Genomic DNA, 20,529 nt, shown 5'->3' on the forward strand with positions numbered 1-20,529 from the left:
TAACAACTTACAATAAATGAAACTCATATGTTTAATTTGGATAATTGCTACTTGTAAAAATAACAAGATCCCTGAGTCAAATGAATCATAATTGGTTTTATTGCTATATTTGTATAGAAGTAACAAGCTGCAATTATTATGAGTTTCCTAACTTATAAGTTCGGAGGAAGTTAAACTCTAGAACATGAATTCTAAGTTTATGAAGGACGATTCAGCAAAACTACAAGGTTGATAAATTATATTAGGAAACTAGTGATGGTATCAATAGATCTTCATGGCACTTCTCATTTACTCCATCCATCATTACTATCAAATGAATGTCCAAATTAGAAAAATATTAATACTGCATTTTGTGCACTAAAAATATGGAGTAAATTGAACTTACTAAGTTTTACTTTAAGGCCCAATCACAGCATCTTTATTTGCATCTAGTCACATAATGGGTCTCGACAATATAGGAAGGGCAGATTCAATCTGAAAACATCAATTTAAACATGTTAGTATTAAGTTTTAAGACCAACGTTTTTTTTCTTAGAGAAGGCTAGCATAACATCACACTGATGAAATTGAAGAAAGTGAGACTGTAAAATATAAATACTTACTGGATGCTTGTTAAGGTAAATTATCTCTAACTGATCGCTCCATGCAGACATCACTTTCTGAAGCTTGCTTCAAATTTCTAGCAAATCTATTTAGTCTGTCAAGCAAGTTCTTGGTAAGTGTACTTGACTTAGGCCTAGTATTAGTAAAACAAGACAAAAAAAAACACTTTGTAGCATAGGAAATCATACCTTCTCCATCTACATGAATGCTTCCATCTTCAAGAATGATAGAGTGTTAATTTAGGAACTTATTCAACATCCAGAATCTAAAACAAAGAAAATGGATGAAAAATCAACAAAATAATTGAAGAATGAAAGAACATGTAACTGAATTGTATACTTTCACAAGATCAAAACTTCACTGACCTTACTTGCCAAAATATTGTCAAAACTCCAATCTATATATCAACCTTCAGCAACTCTTAATCATCCAAAAAAAATTGAAAATGAAAATATCATAACTAAACAACGAAATATATAATAAACAATATACATATCTTAAACAAGCAATAAGAAGAGCATTAATGACCCAAATAACTTGAAAAAATGAATTTGTGATAAAAACAGATAGCTATAGTGCCTCTCTGATCCAATTAACAGGACAAAACTTATTACTAAATGATGAAGCACCTATTTAACCTTGCCGATTATATTTACTAAATAAGAAACAAATTGATAAACAAAATTCCAGATCACATCTTTCTTATCCTATTCACTAATGTACTACTTACATTTTTAACTAATTATAATTTTTAACATAAGTTCTAACCTCATTCGGAAGATTAGGATCCATCTTTACCTTATTTACTACAACAATACCTGTTACATATGCCGAATAGCTAGGTATTAATGTTCCATAATAGGAGATCTGGATTATTAGAGTTATATATATATATATATATATATATGATAATTTATGGGGAAGTTTGGAATGTGAAGATCCCCTTCAAATATTAAAGCACTTTGCATTGACAATTATTTTATTTTATAAAATTCACCTTCTTAGAAAAATATTAGGCCTATAACTCTAATACGAAGATTCTGATTTTAAAAGACAGACAATAAAAAAGTAAAAATTAAAATAAAATTGACCCATCTTACCTCATAAATGTTGAATTCCCAATCAATCCCAGCAACCTTAGTCTTTGAATCGCTTGTGGATTTGGTTTCTTTAACAACAAGCTAAGATTAAGATAACATCATTTCAGTAGTTCAATGGATGTTTGAAAAAAAAAGTATTCTATAATAAACCCATTAAATGCCTCAAAGAGAAGAGATAAAACATATTGTTGGCCCTGTATCACGAAGCCAAGAATCATTCAAGCTCATTTCAATCAACCTTACATTTTTCCCACTGATTATTTAACAACGGATGAATAAGGATACGAAAATAAATCAAGAATTGGATATGCAAATGCAAATCCATTTTCTCTTTCAACTAACCTGTGCAACACTAGCACAAACAGTCACTAGCTCAAACTTTGATATGGCCGATGCAACTTCCACATATGCACATTGACCATTGATTGCATTGTCTCTCCAGTTATCCAGACGTCCTCCTGTAAAATAAAAATAACATCATAAATTCAAATGATATTTTTGTATTGTCCTGCCCGTTTATACATCAATCATGTTTGGACTTTAGCTTCTCCCATTTAACCAAACTACAAAGTGCAAATCGGATTTAGTGAATAAAATAGAAGTACTTATAGATAGATAGAGTGTGTGGATTGAACTCACAGGCCAACTAATCCAACAATGAGAATGAGGTTTCCATTCTGCAGGCATGCCGTATCCATGAAGAACTGGTGTCCCTTTCAAATCGATCAATCACCGTCTTCAATGACAATTATAGTCTCTTCTTTCAGACAATAGATTGAACAGAGATATACAAGCTTGGACGTGAATACAGAATCTTGAAGCTGTGTAGTTAATAGCTGTTTCTGCATAAATCAATAATTTTGGTAGACCATAGCTCGAGAAGGAGGGAATCGGAATGGAGACTAAGATCACTTTACCCTAATTTCCTCGCAACGTAGACAATCTCACTCTCAAATTTTATGTAAGTTCGCGTTTATTTTGTACTTATATATTTTACACAGTCAAGTATAAATAAAAATTTATATTAATATATATTAAAAGAGGATAATTAATGTTGCCCCAAATTGATAGGCAATAATATATCAATTTCAATCAGTAATTGCTAAAAATATTTAATATATATATATAATTTGAGTGGAATATAATAAAAAATTGTTTTTCTAAATCAATTTTTTTCTAAAATTAACATTAATTATTAACTCAGTTAATTTTCATTAAAAATAAGACGATCAAACAAGCTCAATTATACTTGTAATTTATTTACAAATAAATCTCATTTATATATATTTTTTAAGAATAAATCTAATTTATATATATTTTTTATGAATAAAAATAATGTAAATAAGATACTTAAATTGTGAAATAAGATATTGAGTTAAAAAATATGTAATAAAAATTTAATAAATAATTTTAAATTTGATGATAATTCAGCTAATTGATATAGAATATATTAATTTAAAAATATATGATATATGTAACTATATTACCTTTTATTTAAAACTAAGGAGGTATATCAAGTGCTTAATATTATCGGTATAGTGGTTACAATACCGAGAGCCTTTTAAGTGGTCGTTATTAAGTCGCAAATACTGAGGGTTTTTTAAGTGGTCGTTATTAAACCCCAAATACCTACCACTATTGCTTTGGTCGGCAATGGTGTGCTATATACTGACGATTTTTATTCCCGTCAACATTTGTCGTTGTTATTGATGCTTTTTTTACTAGTGATGTGACCAAATAAAAAATCTCAACTTATATCTTCAACCGCTACACTACACCTTTTTACATTTAAAAAAACAAGTAAATTTAACTGAAATCTATTTTTTTAAAATGGGATACATTGGGAAGTGGGCTGCCCTAGCCCGGGGGCTTACCCTAGGGCCGACTCTGGTATTAGTAACGGTTCTTTGTAAAACTATTACATATACCATGTTTTTCTTTATGTTTTTTTAAATGAGGTATTTGTAACGGTTATACAAAGAATCGTTATTGACTGTTTCTAGGTATCTGTAACGGTTCGTTGTAAAATTGTTACATATACCCTTATTTTGAAAAATGGAAAGAAAAACATGTTATCTGTAACGACTCTTTTTATAGTCGTTAATGATATGTAATAATAGTAACGACACTATAGCCCCGTTACAAATCTCAATATATCAGTAACGGATCTATAGAGTCGTTACTGATAAAAAAAAATTCAGTAATCAGTAACGACTGTATAGACAAGTTACTAACTTTGATTAGAGAAATATGTATTTCAATTTGTGGAGAAACTCAATTGACACCAAATAAACATACTTATATATAAGTTCAAAAGGACAAACTCTAAGATTCAATGTACATTATTTATGCTTCTTCAATAAATTTTATGTTGTCAAACATAAGACTTTTTTCTTAGGCATAAGTTGGGAACTAGGGTGAGTTGAATTTTATGATTGATAGTGTTTACATCTATCATATTATCATGAAGATGTCGTCATAACTATGTCGTATATTAGATCCAGAAAATTGATTTTGCCGATGCCGTCAGCAAAACCTACACCGCACCATTCGCTCGTCTCATTATTCTCTTCCAGGTTTAATTTCACAACTAAAATTATTTCTTTTTGATCGCTGATGACATCCTCTGTTAAAGACTTTATTATGAAATGTTGGAGTTAGGTCATACATGGTTGTTGATATGATAATTAGGAATTGGGAAAGATTTTCTAAATTTAATTCTATAGTGGTGTTAATATTCTTGATTGCTGTTCAAACATTATGCAATTTGTCGCTCCTCCAACACTTGTGTCCAAAACCTATCATAATTATTCATCATCTATTAATTAGATTTCCCATTCTTAATGAGTGTGTATTTGACAGTATTCTAAATTCCCCACAGTTAATAACTGGTGATCAAATGGGGTTAATCTAATATGTATAAACTTAATTTATTGTCTCAAAGAATAATTAGTTGTGTATTAGGAAAATCAGCTGGTTCCCCTAGGGAAAAGGAGAATGTTAGTTCTGATCAAGAATCCTATGTACCTATTATTGACCTGTTGTAGAAAAACATGTTAATCTAATATGTGTTGTTAAGTTATTTCTATTAGAAGGTAAATCCCGAATGGATCTGTCACACATGGTGTACTAGGTTTTTGGTCTGGGCCCTCTATATGTGTATTATATATATTCTTTAAATAAAAGCACCGAATTATTCTGTCGTATGGTTTCGTCCTTATCATGGGTTCAAAATCAAAAGAAATGTCATCCATTAAAATCTGCCTCAGTATAAATGTGGGAATTCACACTAATCCTCGATCATGTGCGTGGCTCATTACAAGTCAGATTTAATTGTGAACAATCCCTTGTGTGTAAACTAATAAGTACATCTTGATTACTATCTAATGATTACTTATTTAAAATTTTAACTTATATTTTTTTAGATATTTTTTTAGATATCATGCCACCTAAACGGGATCCTAAACTATCGAGATTATCGAGAGAGATGAATGCGCTCCGAATGCAAAGACTATCGAGATATTTGAAGAACTTTTGAGCTCGTACATATGATGGAGCTCGTACATATGATGAAGCTCCTACAGATGATGGAGCTCTTACAGATGATGTAGAGTCCGATGATCCTATGTAATTTATGGGACCAGAGCATCATGATATTGCGAGACCGGATGATCTAGATTCCACAATTCTCGAGGAGTCTAACACCCCGAGGGAAGATTCTTCCGTTCCTGAGACTGCATGCAGTTAATAATAACTTATACGTTATATTTTAATCATTATATAAATTTTAACAAATATCGTTTTAATGTTATTTTGCAGTAGCGACTTCATCGAGGAGGGGATGATGGAAGAACAAAAACACAGTTCTTGCAAGAATGAGAACCGGAGAGAAGATGAGGTTGGAGTTCAAGGACTTGGATGGAAGGCCTATATGCGATAACGCTCGCTATTGGTCTATATATTGGCAGCATTGTCCGGAAAGGCGAGTTGGTGCCACATCGTCTAAAATATTGGTCTGATATCTCCCAATTCCAATTGAACCATATATGACAGTCTATCTAAGTGAGTTATATATTTTTTAACGTCTTATCTTATAATTTGAAACTTTTAAATCCTAAAATATGTTGTTATTTTTCAGGTTCCTTTCGAGAGTTCAACAGACACTCCCATTGAAGCCTATAGAGATAAGACGATGCCACAAGAAGGCATGAGATAGGTGGAGATATGCGAACAAGAAGACTTACATCGACCCGTATATTAATGACGAGGACACAATCAGAACAAACCCTCCTCAGAAATTTTATTACGAAGATTGAAATTATTTGCTTGACAATCACTACTTCACGTATGAGTTTAAGGTATAGTACATAGTCATTTATATTTCATTATATGTGTTTTTTGACTATTAACTAACAACTACTGTCTTATAATTGCAGAAAAAAAGTAAGACCAACGCTGACAACAAAAAGAAATTGATGTACCCCCACCACATCGACATCAAACCATTTTCGCAGAAAGAACGAGATATGATAATTTTTAGTATAAGTATTCAATTTACATAATATCTAACATATGATATATGTATGTTATTTGTACAAGAGAGGGAGATGGGACAACCCCCTAGTCAGCAGAGTTCTTCCTACATACACACACTAGGAGAGCGACTGCCGATGATCCGACTCCCACGCCTTCTCCACTTGTTCAATAGGCCGTCGTAAGTTGTTATCATTTCTACCGTATTAGTTTGAATGTCTAAGTTTAAAATTACTAACATTAATATTGTCAATGATTGTACACTGTGATGCACAAGCGGCTAGAAACAAATCATAATATGTCGTCGCTCGAGGTGTTTGAGTCTGCTTTAGGATGATAGAGACACGGGAGGGTGACAAAGATGGGATCAGGAATACGTCCCACTCACTTCAGACTCGATTAGAGGGAAAACTCTTCTTCAAGCGTCAACTCGTGTGTGTCATAACAAACACTGATGGAGGAGAAAAAGATTCTGCGAGAAGAGTTGAATATGATACGCGCACAACAGGAAGCATAAAAGAGGCACACGAGCAAAGGATTAACGATATCCAAGCGCAGGTACGCGCACAACAAGAGGCTTTTGAGGCGTTCATGTCTAGGAATCCCCTTCTTCCCCAATTAGTGATTCACATTACGATATGATTTAAGATTTTTGTATTTCTATTTTAGAATTTTGTCGAATTTGGATTTAATTTGATTTATGAATTGTCTTTTTTTTGTAAAAATATTTGAAACAGGTTTTGTGAAAATAAAAAAATAACAGCGGCTTTTAAAATTGTTTAAAATTATTAACCACGACGTTCTCCCAAAACTGTGGTTAATAATATAGTATTATTAAGCACGACGTTCTCCTAAAGCCGTGATTAATAATAGAGTATTATTAATAATAATATTATTAACCATGGCTTCATCCCCCTAAAGCCGTGGTTAATAATCAAAAAAATTTAACGTCGAGTTTTGTAGTGTCAACGAACAACAACTTTGTTCGTCGACGTTAATAATTATTAACGTCGACATTAAGGCTTTTAACGACGGTTTTCGTCGTCTTTAATAGTCATTTTTCTACTAGTAATCTATGCTTCTTGTGGAGATCTTATTACTCATCTAGAAGATTTTAGAGTCAATTAAATTTGTACTTAAGTTTTTATGTTTTATCATTGTATTCTTAAACGATTTTTTATTAAATTGATCGTTAAAAATAATTTAAAAAACTAGGAAGATCCCCGTGCGATGCACACGAATAAAAATATTTTGTTACAACGTTCGCGAGTTCGAAACATACCTATATAATTTTTTGTTTTATTTTTAACCGTTTTAAGTTTATGGGCGGGTCAACCCAGAATCCGACTCAAATATCTATTTACTCTCACATATATATCCAAATAACCACATCTCTCGACCCGGCAATCCAGACACTTTCAAAATTAAGCATCATTATATATATATAGATTAGTTAGTTAAAAATGTCTCGCGTTCATAAAATTTGGTGTTGAATTTAAAATATAATGTGTTATTAGCCTAGTTAGTTAAAGAGTTGTACTTGTTTTGTTAGGTTGCGAGTTCGAAACATATCTATAGCATTTTTAATTTTATTTTTGACCGTTTTAAGTTGATGGGCGGGTCAACCCAGAATCCGACCCAAATATTCATTTACTCTCACATATATATCCAAATTAACCACAACTCTCGACCCATCAATCCAGATACTTTCAAAATTAAGCATCATTATATATATTTATATATATAGATTAATTACTTAAAAATGTCCCGCGTTCATCAAATTTGGTGTTGATTTTAAAATATAAAGTGTTATTAGCCTAGTTGGTTAAAGAGTTGTACTTGTTTTGTTAGGTTGCGAGTTCAAAACATACTTATAGCATTTTTAATTTTATTTTTAACTGTTTTAAATTTATGCGCGGGTCAACCCAGAATCCGACCCAAGTATCCATTTACTTTCACATATATATTCAAATTAACCACAACTTTTGACCCGGTAATCCGGACACTTTCAAATTTTAGTTAGTTAAAAAGTTGACGTTCCGTGTTCATCTAATTTAGTGTTAAATTAAAAAAAGTGTTATTAGCCTACTTGGTTAAAGGGTTGTACATGTTTTGTTAGGTTACAAGTTCGAAACATACCTATAACATTTTTAATTTTATTTTTAATCATTTTAAGTTTATGGGCGGGTCAACTCACAATCCGACCCAAGTATCCATTACTCTCACAAATATATCCAAATTAACCACAACTCTCAATCCGATAATACAAATATTTTAAAAATTAAGCATCATTATATATATATATATATTTGACTTTACTCAATTTTGTCTTTTGAGCTGTCAGGTATATTAAAAAAATTATTTTATAATTTAATAAATATTTCACGTGCATAAATCTTATTTCCTTAGGTAGATATAAATTAGTTTTTTATTTAAGTAACAAAATTAGAGCAAATGTTGTCTTTGGTGTATGGAGCTTTACTAATTAAGCTGCCCCTGTAGCTAAATGGTGTAAAGATAAATATAAATTTGATTGTTTTTTTCAATAATCAAACTTATTGATATAAAATTAACTGAAAACTATATAATATGAGATTTATTGAAAACTAATTAATAGGAAAAAAAAATAAAATAAAATATATTTAAATTTAATTATTAATATTTCATTTTTTTGGGTTATTTGGATTTTAACGAGTGGTTAATAGGAAAAATTAATAAAATAGATTTTAACTTAATAATTATTGTATCACTCTTTTTTGGGTTTTGTTTGGATCGATTTTGGAACTGATAAAATTGAATGAGTTGTTATCATCCCCTCCAATTGAAATTGTCAAACACAAATTGTGCACTTGCTTATAAAAGGGAAAATTGATGACCACCACATTTGTTAAGGATATCAACTACTTAATGTTCAATAGCAATGTACTAAATGAGTAGGTGTGTATCTTCAATAGAGATGTAATAAATAAGTAGTGTGTATGAATGAGTAACTTCTCTCTCAAATAAAGTGAAAATCAATTTTATTATATTTTGTGAGAGCATTAAATATGGGTTGGTTGATAAAAATGTGACACAAATATTATGGCACCATAAAACTAGAAAAAAGAGAGTGAAACTAAAACTTTATTAATTAGAGATGGTATCCAACAAAGATTAACAACAATTGTATATGCAAGACCAACAAAGATTAACAACAATTGTATATGCAAGATCATGATATTCATATTCGATATTAGAGCGAGAAATAACTTTTCTTAGAGTCCCCTACAAAATTCAAAATTTAGTAGGTGAGCGAAGAGCATCATGACATCCAACCCAACATTAAGTATGCAATAATAGTGAATTGAGAAATTAGACAGAGAAAGATCCCATGACGAGGGATACGAAACTATTGAAGAATACGTTTAATTGTTCTACAATGAAAAGATGTGGAGTTGGCAAGAATTGACAAACTCAGTTGACAACAAAAACTAACTCTAGATAAGTGAGTGTGCATTATTTAGAGCCCCACTTTACTTTGACAGAAAAATAAACCAGGAAAACAATTCGTCATATCATATGATATTTATAAAGAGAGTAGCCAACAAAAACTATTTTTCTTGAGAAATTAGACGGAGAAAGATCCCATGACGAGGGATACGAAACTATTGAAGAATACGTTTAATTGTTCTACAATGAAAAGATGTGGAGTTGGCAAGAATTGACAAACTCAGTTGACAACAAAAACTAACTCTAGATAAGTGAGTGTGCATTATTTAGAGCCCCACTTTACTTTGACAGAAAAATAAACCAGGAAAACAATTCGTCATATCATATGATATTTATAAAGAGAGTAGCCAACAAAAACTATTTTTCTTGAGAAATTAGACGGAGAAAGATCCCATGACGAGGGATACGAAACTATTGAAGAATACATTTAATTGTTCTACAATGAAAAGATGTGGAGTTGGCAAGAATTGACAAACTCAGTTGACAACAAAAACTAACTCTAGATAAGTGAGTGTGCATTATTTAGAGCCCCACTATACTTTGACAGAAAAATAAACCAGGAAAACAATTCGTCATATCATATGATATTTATAAAGAGAGTAGCCAACAAAAACTATTTTTCTTGAGAAATTAGACGGAGAAAGATCCCATGACGAGGGATACGAAACTATTGAAGAATACATTTAATTGTTCTACAATGAAAAGATGTGGAGTTGGCAAGAATTGACAAACTCAGTTGACAACAAAAACTAACTCTAGATAAGTGAGTGTGCATTATTTAGAGCCCCACTATACTTTGACAGAAAAATAAACCAGGAAAACAATTCGTCATATCATATGATATTTATAAAGAGAGTAGCCAACAAAAACTATTTTTCTTGAGAAATTAGACGGAGAAAGATCCCATGACGAGGGATACGAAACTATTGAAGAATACATTTAATTGTTCTACAATGAAAAGATGTGGAGTTGGCAAGAATTGACAAACTCAGTTGACAACAAAAACTAACTCTAGATAAGTGAGTGTGCATTATTTAGAGCCCCACTATACTTTTGACAGAAAAATAAACTAGGAAAAAAATTCGTCATATCATATGATATTTATAAAGAGAGTAGCAAACAAAAACAAAGTGTGTAATGACTTTGTTTGGAGCATATAATATGAGTGAGAATATCATTAAATCTTTGAATGGATAAATAAATAAGTTATCTTTGATGCGAGTGACTTTCATGCTAAGACAGTAGTTTACCTGAAATAATTTATTTAATTGAAGTATATTTTTTTTAGAAATGAAATAGAATTTCTAGTGAAAATAATTTTATCAGAGTTAGACAGACATTTTAGGTATATATAATATGTGAAAAGAGTTGCATCAAAAGTAAAATCAAGAAATTAGCTTATCAAGCCTAATGAGACTATTATAAGACCCTAAATTGTCTCGTAAAGTTTGTATACGTGATTAAGAAAGTCTGCAGCATGGACAAACCAAATGGTTGTGCCATATAGACTTACTCTTGTAGAGACCCATGAAAAAATGCATTGTTGTTATCAAGTTTATGAATAAACTAATGACGAGATATTTCAAGAAAAAATGACATTAATCGTCCCTCCATATATTTTATTGTTGATGAAACCTTTGGCTACAAGACGTGTTTTATGTCGATCAATAAACTCATCAACTTTATACTTTAATTTACTAATTTACATTTGATAAGATTTTAGGATGGTGTACGAGGAATAAAAGATTCTATTTTGTTCTAAATAAAAACATTATATTCAATTGTCATTGTCATGGTAAAATATTTTATAGGTAGATAAGTGTGGTAGCACCGAACGAGTGATTAATTGTTGGTCAAGCCGAAGTCACATAAAAGATAGTTAGCTTAGAAGTAAATGGCGTTAAATTCTTAAAGTAAGAACGATTGCCTCGATTCCTTGGGGCGAAATAATTAAAATGAAGATTTTTTATTTCTAGAATATGAGTTGTTATTCGTGATTTAGAAATATGATTGTCATCTCATTAAATGGTTGATCTTTTTTAGAGGTTAGAAAACATATTCTCAACTCAAATTTATCTTTGAACGAGTTGAGTAGAGTTAGTTGCATTTTTTATAGCAAGAAGCAATAAGTGAATGTTCCTAATATGTTGAAGTTATGAAGAGGGTCAGTATCTCTCTATTAGTTTTGGAGTTAATTTCGTAAAGTAGTGAATCTTTGATTAGGCAACAAAAATCTTATTTAGCCAATGTGAAAGAGAATGATCCTAAAAAACGTTTTGGATGTAAACTTTTAAATTAATTATCCTCTTTCTCTATAAATACCGTTATCGGTTATAGTGTATCCACTCCATCCCCAAATTTCCCATAATAAAATGTCTCCGGCGAATGAAACAGATTTCTCAAACCTCCCTCTCCGACAAATTCCCGGCAACTATGGCCTTCCTTTCATCGGAGCAATCAAAGACCGTCTCGATTACTATTACAATCAAGGACCCAACGAATTCTTCAAAACCAGAGTCGACAAATACAAATCCACCATCTTCCGAACAAACATGCCGCCGGGACCATTCATGGCACCAAACCCAAAAGTCGTCGCCGTTCTCGACGCCGTCAGCTTCCCTATCCTCTTCGATACGTCAAAGGTTGAAAAACGTAACATCCTCGACGGCACTTACATGCCATCCACAAAACTCTTCGGTGGTTACAGAGTATGCGCCTTTCTCGACCCATCAGAACCAACTCACGCCGCCGCAAAGCAATTCGCTTTGTCGTTCGTCGCCTCCCGTCATAACTCAGTCATACCCATCTTCCGTAGTTGCATGTCCGACCTACTTAGAGAACTCGAAGATGACGTCGATTCCGGGAAAGTCCCTGAAAACAATTTCAACACTCATAGTGATAAAATGTCGTTTGATTTCGTCGTCCGTTTCTTCTCCGACGAGGATATCCCGTCCAAACAAACAAATCTTGGATCCGACGGCTCAAAATTGTTTGATAAATGGCTACTCTTTCAACTCTCTCCATTGATGACTCTAGGCAAGAAATTCATACCCAACTTTATCGAAGATTTGCTTCTCCATACTTTCATGCTTCCGCCAATCTTAGTAAAATCAGATTACCAGAAACTCTACGACCAATTCTATTCGTCGGCGAAAAGGGTTTTAGATGACGGGGAGAGGCTAGGGCTATCTCGAGAGGAGGCTTGTCATAACCACATTTTCGTCGCGGGATTCAATTCCTACGGCGGAATGAAAATTCTTTTTCCAAGTTTGATCAAATGGGTTGGGTTAGCCGGAGAGGATTTACACCGTCGATTGGCGGATGAAATCAGGACCATCGTTAAATCGGAAAATGGGGTATCGTTCTCGGCGCTGGAGAAGATGAATCTGACTAAATCGGTTGTCTACGAGGCTTTGAGAATCGAGCCGCCGGTTCCATTTCAGTACGCGACGGCGAAGGAGGATATAATGATTCATAGTCACGATGGGAGATTTGAAATCAAGAAAGGTGAGATAATTTTTGGATATCAGCCGTTTGCGACTAAGGATCCGAAGATATTCGTGAATCCGGAGGAGTTCGTCGGAGATAGATTTATGGGTGACGAAGGAGAGAAGCTTTTGAAGTATGTTTATTGGTCGAATGGGCGGGAGACGGAGGAGCCGACGGCCGGAAATAAGCAATGTGCGGGGAAGAATCTGGTGGTACTCTTGTCTAGGTTAATGTTGGTGGACTTCTTCTTGAGGTATGACACGTTTACAGTTGATGTTAGTACCATACTTTTGGGGCCAGCTGTGAAGCTCAAGACGTTGACCAAGTCCACGTGGCGTTGACGGCAGCTTTGTTCCGTTAATATTTTCTATATATTGCTGTAAAATTTTAAGTTATATATATTTTTAATTATTATTGTAACGATAATCTAACGGTAATTGAAGTCTGAAGATACCTAATTATTAAAGAAAACTATTTTTATTTATATTAATAATATATTTTTAATATTACTTTAAATAACCAAGAAAAAAATATTTATTTAACTTTTCTCTAGGCTCCATGTAATGCGGAATGGAGAGAAGTGGTACGGAGTGAAGCATACATCGCCAGGCGCCCTATTGAACGGAATGAATAAATGCTTTTAGAGCGAAGCATACTTCGCTTCAATCATTTTTAATACCCGTCGTTCATGTAAAACTCCCAATACACCCATGTAAAGACCGTTTACCTATCATGTAAAAACATTTATTCATGCATGTGAAATAAATTAATTAACAAAAATAAAATATTTTGATATAAAAAAAATTAAAAATTTTATTTACGAAGAGACGTTTTTCAGTGAACCATACTTCGCTTCAATTAATTATTTATATATATATATATATATATATAAATAAAAATTGAAAATTTTATTTACGAAGAGACGTTTTTCAGTGAAGCATACTTCGCTTGAATTCATTATATATATATATATATATAAATAAAAAATAAAAATTTTATTTATGAAGAGACGTTTTTCAGTGAAGAATACTTCGCTTAAATTAGTTTATATGTCTAGAGAATCGAGCGAAGCATACTTTGCCTAGGCGCCATGTAAGAATGAATGAATTGACGGTTTTCAAGGGCCATGTAAAGTGGAATGAATATACTATTTTCGAGCGAAGCATCCTTCGCCCATGCGCCATGTAAAACGGAATGAATATACTATTTTCGAGCGAAGCATCCTTTGCCCAAGCGCCATGTAAAACAGAATGAATAGACGCTTTTCGAGCGAAGCGTACTTCGTTTCAATTAGTTTATATGCATAGACGTTCATGTAAAACCAACAACACACCCATGTAAATACCTTTTAACTGTCATGTAAAAACATTTATTCATTCATTATGTGAAATAAATTAATTAAAAAGTAATAAAAAAAATTAAAAATTATGAAGAGACGCTTTTCAGTGAAGCATACTTCGCTTAAATAGTTACTTAGCGATGCTTACTTCACTTTTATTAACAGTTTTAATATATATAAACCCTAATATCATTATTATAAAAAACACTTCCGCCCGATTCATCTCTTTCTTCAAGCTTCTACCTCCTTTCACGGCGATTCGCATCCGGCTCCCCGTCTACCAGACTAGAAGATCTTTACGCCTCGACAATGGTACATACACCAAAATAGTAAACTTTTCTTTTATATTTATGAAACCACTAAACCATAAGATTACGTACGCACAATGGGGTCGTTATTTCGTTCATATTTAGGAAACTCTACTTCGAAAATGTCACATTCAATGAAAATTCTTCGTATTTAGGAAAACGTACATAGAGTTAGGGTTGTGTATATTATTTCCACGAAACCCTAGTGCATGACTGATGTAGTGAAAACTTATTTTTGATATTAACAAAGCATGTTATTTTAATGTGCAGGCAACAAACAACCCAATCGTCCAAAATACTGTAGGCAAAGAATGGATTTTTTGCCCAAATCAATTATCTATTGAAGATATATTACTATTCTTGACCTATATCATTTTGTTCATATTATGTAAGTTTTTATTGTAATGACCATGTTTGTTAGAGATAGTATTATTGTTTTTACACAGCCATTGATGGTGCAATATGCTGACAATTGTGGTGCCACAGTGTTAATGAGGTGGAGAGACGATGTAACTCATGTCATAGCTTCCACTTATGCTAATGGTGGATGTGGTCGAATTATCAAAGTATTGAAGACAATATTGAATGGTAGATGGGTCCTTACAATTGATTATGAGACTCTGTTAGTCTTAACGTAATATTCATTTTCACATACATGAAACTAAATACCAATTGCTTTTGTACAGGGATAAAATCACCAATGAAATCAAAAAGTTACGTTGATGAGGAACCGTACGAGGTTATGCAAGATAATCATGGAGCCGTGGGCGGTCCAAGAGCTGGCAGAATGCGGTATTTGAACAATGTAAGTTTGGTCTGATTCTTCCTCTATATCTTCATTAAGAACAAAATGGTGAACTAAAATTGTTTTGTTTGTTTTTCAACTGCCAAAACTGTTCGACAGTTACACTTTTATCTTTGTAAGGGATTTCATCCCGACTTACAAACAGGATCTGATAGGGTTTGTAATTGTTGAGCGAGGTACCACTAAAGAAATGGAGAATCCATTTGTTAAGCCCGAGGACGACAAAACTATAGTAGTATACGGTGAGACAAGTCACGATGTTAATGATGTCATTTGGATATTTGAGGCAGTGGATCCTTTGTCAGCATATTTGGATGAATATGGTGTTCCTCACCCAAGCTTGCTTGAATCTATTGCTGCTTGTGATTTGTAGCTTTTGTTTACTTAATTTGTAGACTTTTTTTTATTGACAATAATGAATATTTGCATTCCTAATAGAATTTGTTTTCTATATTCGTGATTTCAGATTTCATTTTTTAGTTCTTAGTATTGTAGTTTTAAACATTATTCATTTAATATATAAACAATGAAATGAGTTTTTAATATGAAAATTACCAAATATGAAATCTTTGAACATGAAAGAATCATGTAAAGTAAAGTATATATTTGATTAATAGTAGACATAGCAATATATGCAGCCAGCGCACCTAAAGTATTTACAAATCTCAATTAAATGTGAAGCGCTATACATGTTTTTCAATTGTCAAATATTGTGAAGCAATCTTCGCTATCTATATGATCAAGCGTTTGACATTGATTAATATTAATTTATAATTATGTTATTCATTTTATTATTATAATCCAAAAAATATCAAGTCACCTCACCCCACCTAACACCTATTTTCATTTAATGTTGCCTTGCAGCAATGCCGGCTAGCTTTGTACGATTTTCTCTCTCTCCGATGAAGCAGTATTTCGACTTTTCTTCGCTGGATTTCCATACTACACGATTGATATCTGCAATAATCCATTTTCCTAAATTATAATCTGGGAGTGATAATGGTACGTTTTTCAATGTTATCTTCTTCTCAAGTTTTATTCATAACGTTTTGTTTGTTTTTTGAATACTTGACTAGAAATGTTCTGTTGTTGTTAATTATCAGGAAGGAATCCACATGAACGAGAATAATAATCATGATTTGAGGTATACTTTTGTGTTTCTGTTCTCTAATACTATAAGATGTTTCTATTCATATTGAAGTGAAGCGCTCTTCACTTATAGGATTGCTGTAAATACTAGTGAAGTGAAGCACTCTTCACTTATATTGTGCTGTAAATACAAGTGAAGTGAATCACTTTTCACTTATAGGATTGCTGTAAATACTAGTGAAGTGAAGCGTTCTTCACTTATAAGATTGATGTAAATACTAGTAAAGTGAAGAGCTCTTCACTTTTAGGATTGCTGTAAATACTAGTGAAGTGAAGCGCTCTTCACTTATATTGCGCTGTAAATACAAGTGAAATGAAACGCTCTTCACTTATAGGATTGCTGTAAATACTAGTGAAGTGAAGCGCTCTTCACTTATATTTCATTCATTCCATCTTCATATTTTGTTGAGATCAATATTTATTTTCTCCATGTTCTATAATTGACCAGAAAATGTGCGAGTTGTTGGTGTCAATTGAATTTCGATGAAAATGGCCAACCTTTAGAGGACATCGCAGCCAACTTGATTCCACATTTAGGTCGGGAATTTGAGAGGAAAGAAGATTCATACGAATTCTATTTAGCATACGCTAAAATAATAGGGTTTGGTATAAGGCGTAGTTCAAAACATGCTGACAAAGATGATTTTTTACTGGATCGAGTTTTTTGTTGTAGTGCAAAGGGTGAACAGGGAAAAAACAAACGGGATGTTTATGTGAAACGTAGCCATTCTTTAATGAGGTTCGGTTGTGAAGCGAAATTGAGGATAAAAAGGGCCGAAAATGGAAAGTTTGAAGTGGTAACTTTTATTAGTGAGCATTGTCATCTTCTTGCAAATCCAAAGAAAACTCATCTATATAGATGCCATAAGAATATTTCTGCAGCGGCATGCTTACATATTGAGATGACAACTCATGTGGGAATTCCTCCAAAGGCATCCCATGCTCTAATGGCCAAACAAATCGGTGGCAGAGACAATCTTAGTTTTCTTCCTGATGATTACAAAAATTACTTGCGATCAAAAAGAACCAGAGACTATAATTTTGGGGATATAGGGGGTGTATTAGAGTATTTACAGAAAAAACAATCGGACGATCCAAGTTTTTATAATGATTTTCAACTTGATGTGGACGATTTGATAACGAATATTTTTGGTGTGATTTCAACATGCGATCTGATTATTCATACTTCAGAGACGTTGTTAGTTTCGACACGACCTATAAGAAGAATAAGAAAGGTCATCCAGTTGCGCTTTTTGTAGGTGTGAATCATCACAAACAATCTATTATTTTTGGTGCAACTCTATTATACGATGAAACTGCTATGACTTTTGAATGGCTGTTTGAGACTTTCACCACAGCTATGCGTGGGAAAAAACCTAAAACCATTCTTACAGATCAATACGCGGTCATGACTAAGGCCTTAACGTCTACATGGCCTAAAACAAATCATCGTCTCTGTATTTGGCACATATTTCAAAATATAGCCATACATCTAAGCTCTGTGTTTCATAATTTTAGAGAGTTTTCGAATGATTTTTCTTCATGTATATATAATTTTGATGAAGAGGTAGAGTTTCTTGAAACCTGGAATCAAATGTTGACAAACTATGGGCTTGAAAATAACGACTGGTTGAAGCGTATGTTTTGCATTAGGATAAAGTGGGCATTAGTGTATGGACGACATACGTTTTGTACTGCTATGACGACAACACAGAGAAGTGAGAGCATGAACAATGTGTTAAAAAAGTATTACTCCTACAAACACAAGTTCTTAAAATTTTTCAAACACTTTAAAAGACTGATTGACGAAAGAAGATATGACGTGTTAAAAGCTGATTTCAAATCAATTAGCAGCAAAAACCAAGTCTGAACTATCCAGTTTTGATCTTAAAGGATGCATGCAATGTTTACACTCCAAAGGTATTTAAGTGCTTTGAACAACAATGGTTTATGTCGCATGATTGTGGTGTAGAAATGTTAGAGGATGTCGACACACACAGAAAATATAAATTAACCCCCCACACTAGGAGATACCCTCATACAATTACAGTTCATAAGAATGATGATATTATTGAGTGTTGCTGCTGTAAATTTGAATTTGGAAGGATTTTGTGTGCTCACATTCTAAAGATTTTTACGACGATTGACGTGTTGAAGATTCCTTTTGCGTTGATATTAAAGAGGTGGACAAGAACAACAAAATATGGATATTTTGGAACTGATCTAGTGGGGGACAACAATAATGTTGATCCGAGTGAGCTTCAAAACATAAGATATAGAGATTTGTGTGGCTTGTCTATGCATTTATTTACAAAGGCAGCAGAAAGAGATGACACGTATAGGCATGTGAAAGAAATTATGCTTAGCTAGTGTAAGTATGTGGATAAAAAATTACAAGAGGATATAAATACGCAAACTCCACCAGTTGTATCAGGTTCTGCTAAGGGTGCCCCCGTTCGAGCGAAAGGAATGAAAACTAAGAAGACAACAAAGTCTGGTAAAAGAAGGAAATGTGGACTAGAGAGGAATTCAAGAAAAATAAAATCAACAAAAAACAAGCGAATCACCAATAAATCCGGTATGTAATTGCTCGCTTAACTACATTAATAATAATTGGGTTATTACTCTTTATTTATTAATAACTTTTAAATTGTTATATCATTCCAGCCATCAAATGCAATGCCAACAACAACAACTGCTCAATTCTCAACTCCTCAACAACGAGACGAAAGTTTCAGCATTGACGCCGATACTCCATTCACTATTCTTTTGTCATCTCAACTATTGAATTCCAGTTTCATGTGAAAGCTGAAATATATTTGTATGTAAATTTGATTTCAAACCATGAACAAGCTAGAATGTATGCATGGGGATCGATATAAAACAATGACCAAAGTAATGAAAACCTATTAATCACTTAATGTCAACCGAAAATGAAGCATTCATTCGTCCTCTACGTTTTTCTAAGTAAAACCATAAACACTATTAACAGAATGTAGAGAAAACGTATTTAACGAAGCTTACATCGCTCCATGCTCTATGTAAAACGGAATATAGAGAGGTATAGAGCGAAGATTCCTTCGCTTCAATTAGTTTTTATGCCTAGAGGTTCATGTAAAACCTCAAACTCTTCCATATAAAGACAATTTAACTTTTATGAAATAACATTTATTCTACTATGTGAAAAAATGAATTAACAAAAATAAAATTTATATTTAATAAAAAAATATTACAAAACTAATTAATATTAATGAAGAGGCGCTTTTCAGTGAAGCATACTTTGCTTCAGTGAAGCATACGCTTCAGTGAAGCATACGCTTCAGTGAAGCATACGCTTCAGTGAAGCATACTTCAGTTCAATTTGTTTTTATGCGAAGTATCTAAGGTATCAAATGTAAAACCATGAGAAAATAAATTTAAAATAATACACACATTCATGTAAACAATCAACTATATTAATTTAAATATATAATAATTACCAAGCGAAGCAAGCTTCGTTCACTATAAGTATTTACATTAACTTTGAAAAGTTTTATATTATTAAATATTGCTAAAATAAAAGAACCTCGATTAAGTGAAGCATTTTTCGCTCATAGAAAGTTTTATATAATTAAATATTGCTATAATGAAATTATATATATAATGAATTCATTATTGCAGATTGACCGTTGATGAGATGATAGATGGATTGAATAGATGAGTCATAAGACTGCA

General features: G+C 32.6%; 1 protein-coding gene and 1 long non-coding RNA gene across 2 annotated transcripts; both read left to right on the forward strand.

Annotated features, from left to right (window-relative positions):
* The first annotated feature begins 5,515 nt into the window (after positions 1-5,515).
* On the forward strand, positions 5,516-6,381 carry LOC124918345. The gene is made up of 3 exons (XR_007097374.1): positions 5,516-5,765; positions 5,842-6,061; positions 6,140-6,381. It is a non-coding gene; the product is annotated as an uncharacterized LOC124918345 (long non-coding RNA).
* Positions 6,382-12,021: 5,640 nt separating this feature from the next.
* On the forward strand, positions 12,022-13,593 carry LOC124918347 (allene oxide synthase 3-like). Its single transcript, XM_047458524.1, has one exon. The coding sequence runs from the start codon at positions 12,098-12,100 to the stop codon at positions 13,553-13,555; it is 1,458 nt and encodes a 485-aa protein (XP_047314480.1). The 5' UTR covers positions 12,022-12,097; the 3' UTR covers positions 13,556-13,593.
* The last annotated feature ends 6,936 nt before the right edge of the window (positions 13,594-20,529 follow it).

This window comes from Impatiens glandulifera, unplaced genomic scaffold (assembly GCF_907164915.1).
Source record: "Impatiens glandulifera unplaced genomic scaffold, dImpGla2.1, whole genome shotgun sequence".
NCBI lineage: Eukaryota > Viridiplantae > Streptophyta > Magnoliopsida > Ericales > Balsaminaceae > Impatiens > Impatiens glandulifera.

Excerpts from the sequence above, each read along its gene's own strand:
- LOC124918347 (XM_047458524.1), top strand. The coding sequence starts at position 12,098 with ATGTCTCCGGCGAATGAAACAGATTTCTCAAACCTCCCTCTCCGACAA.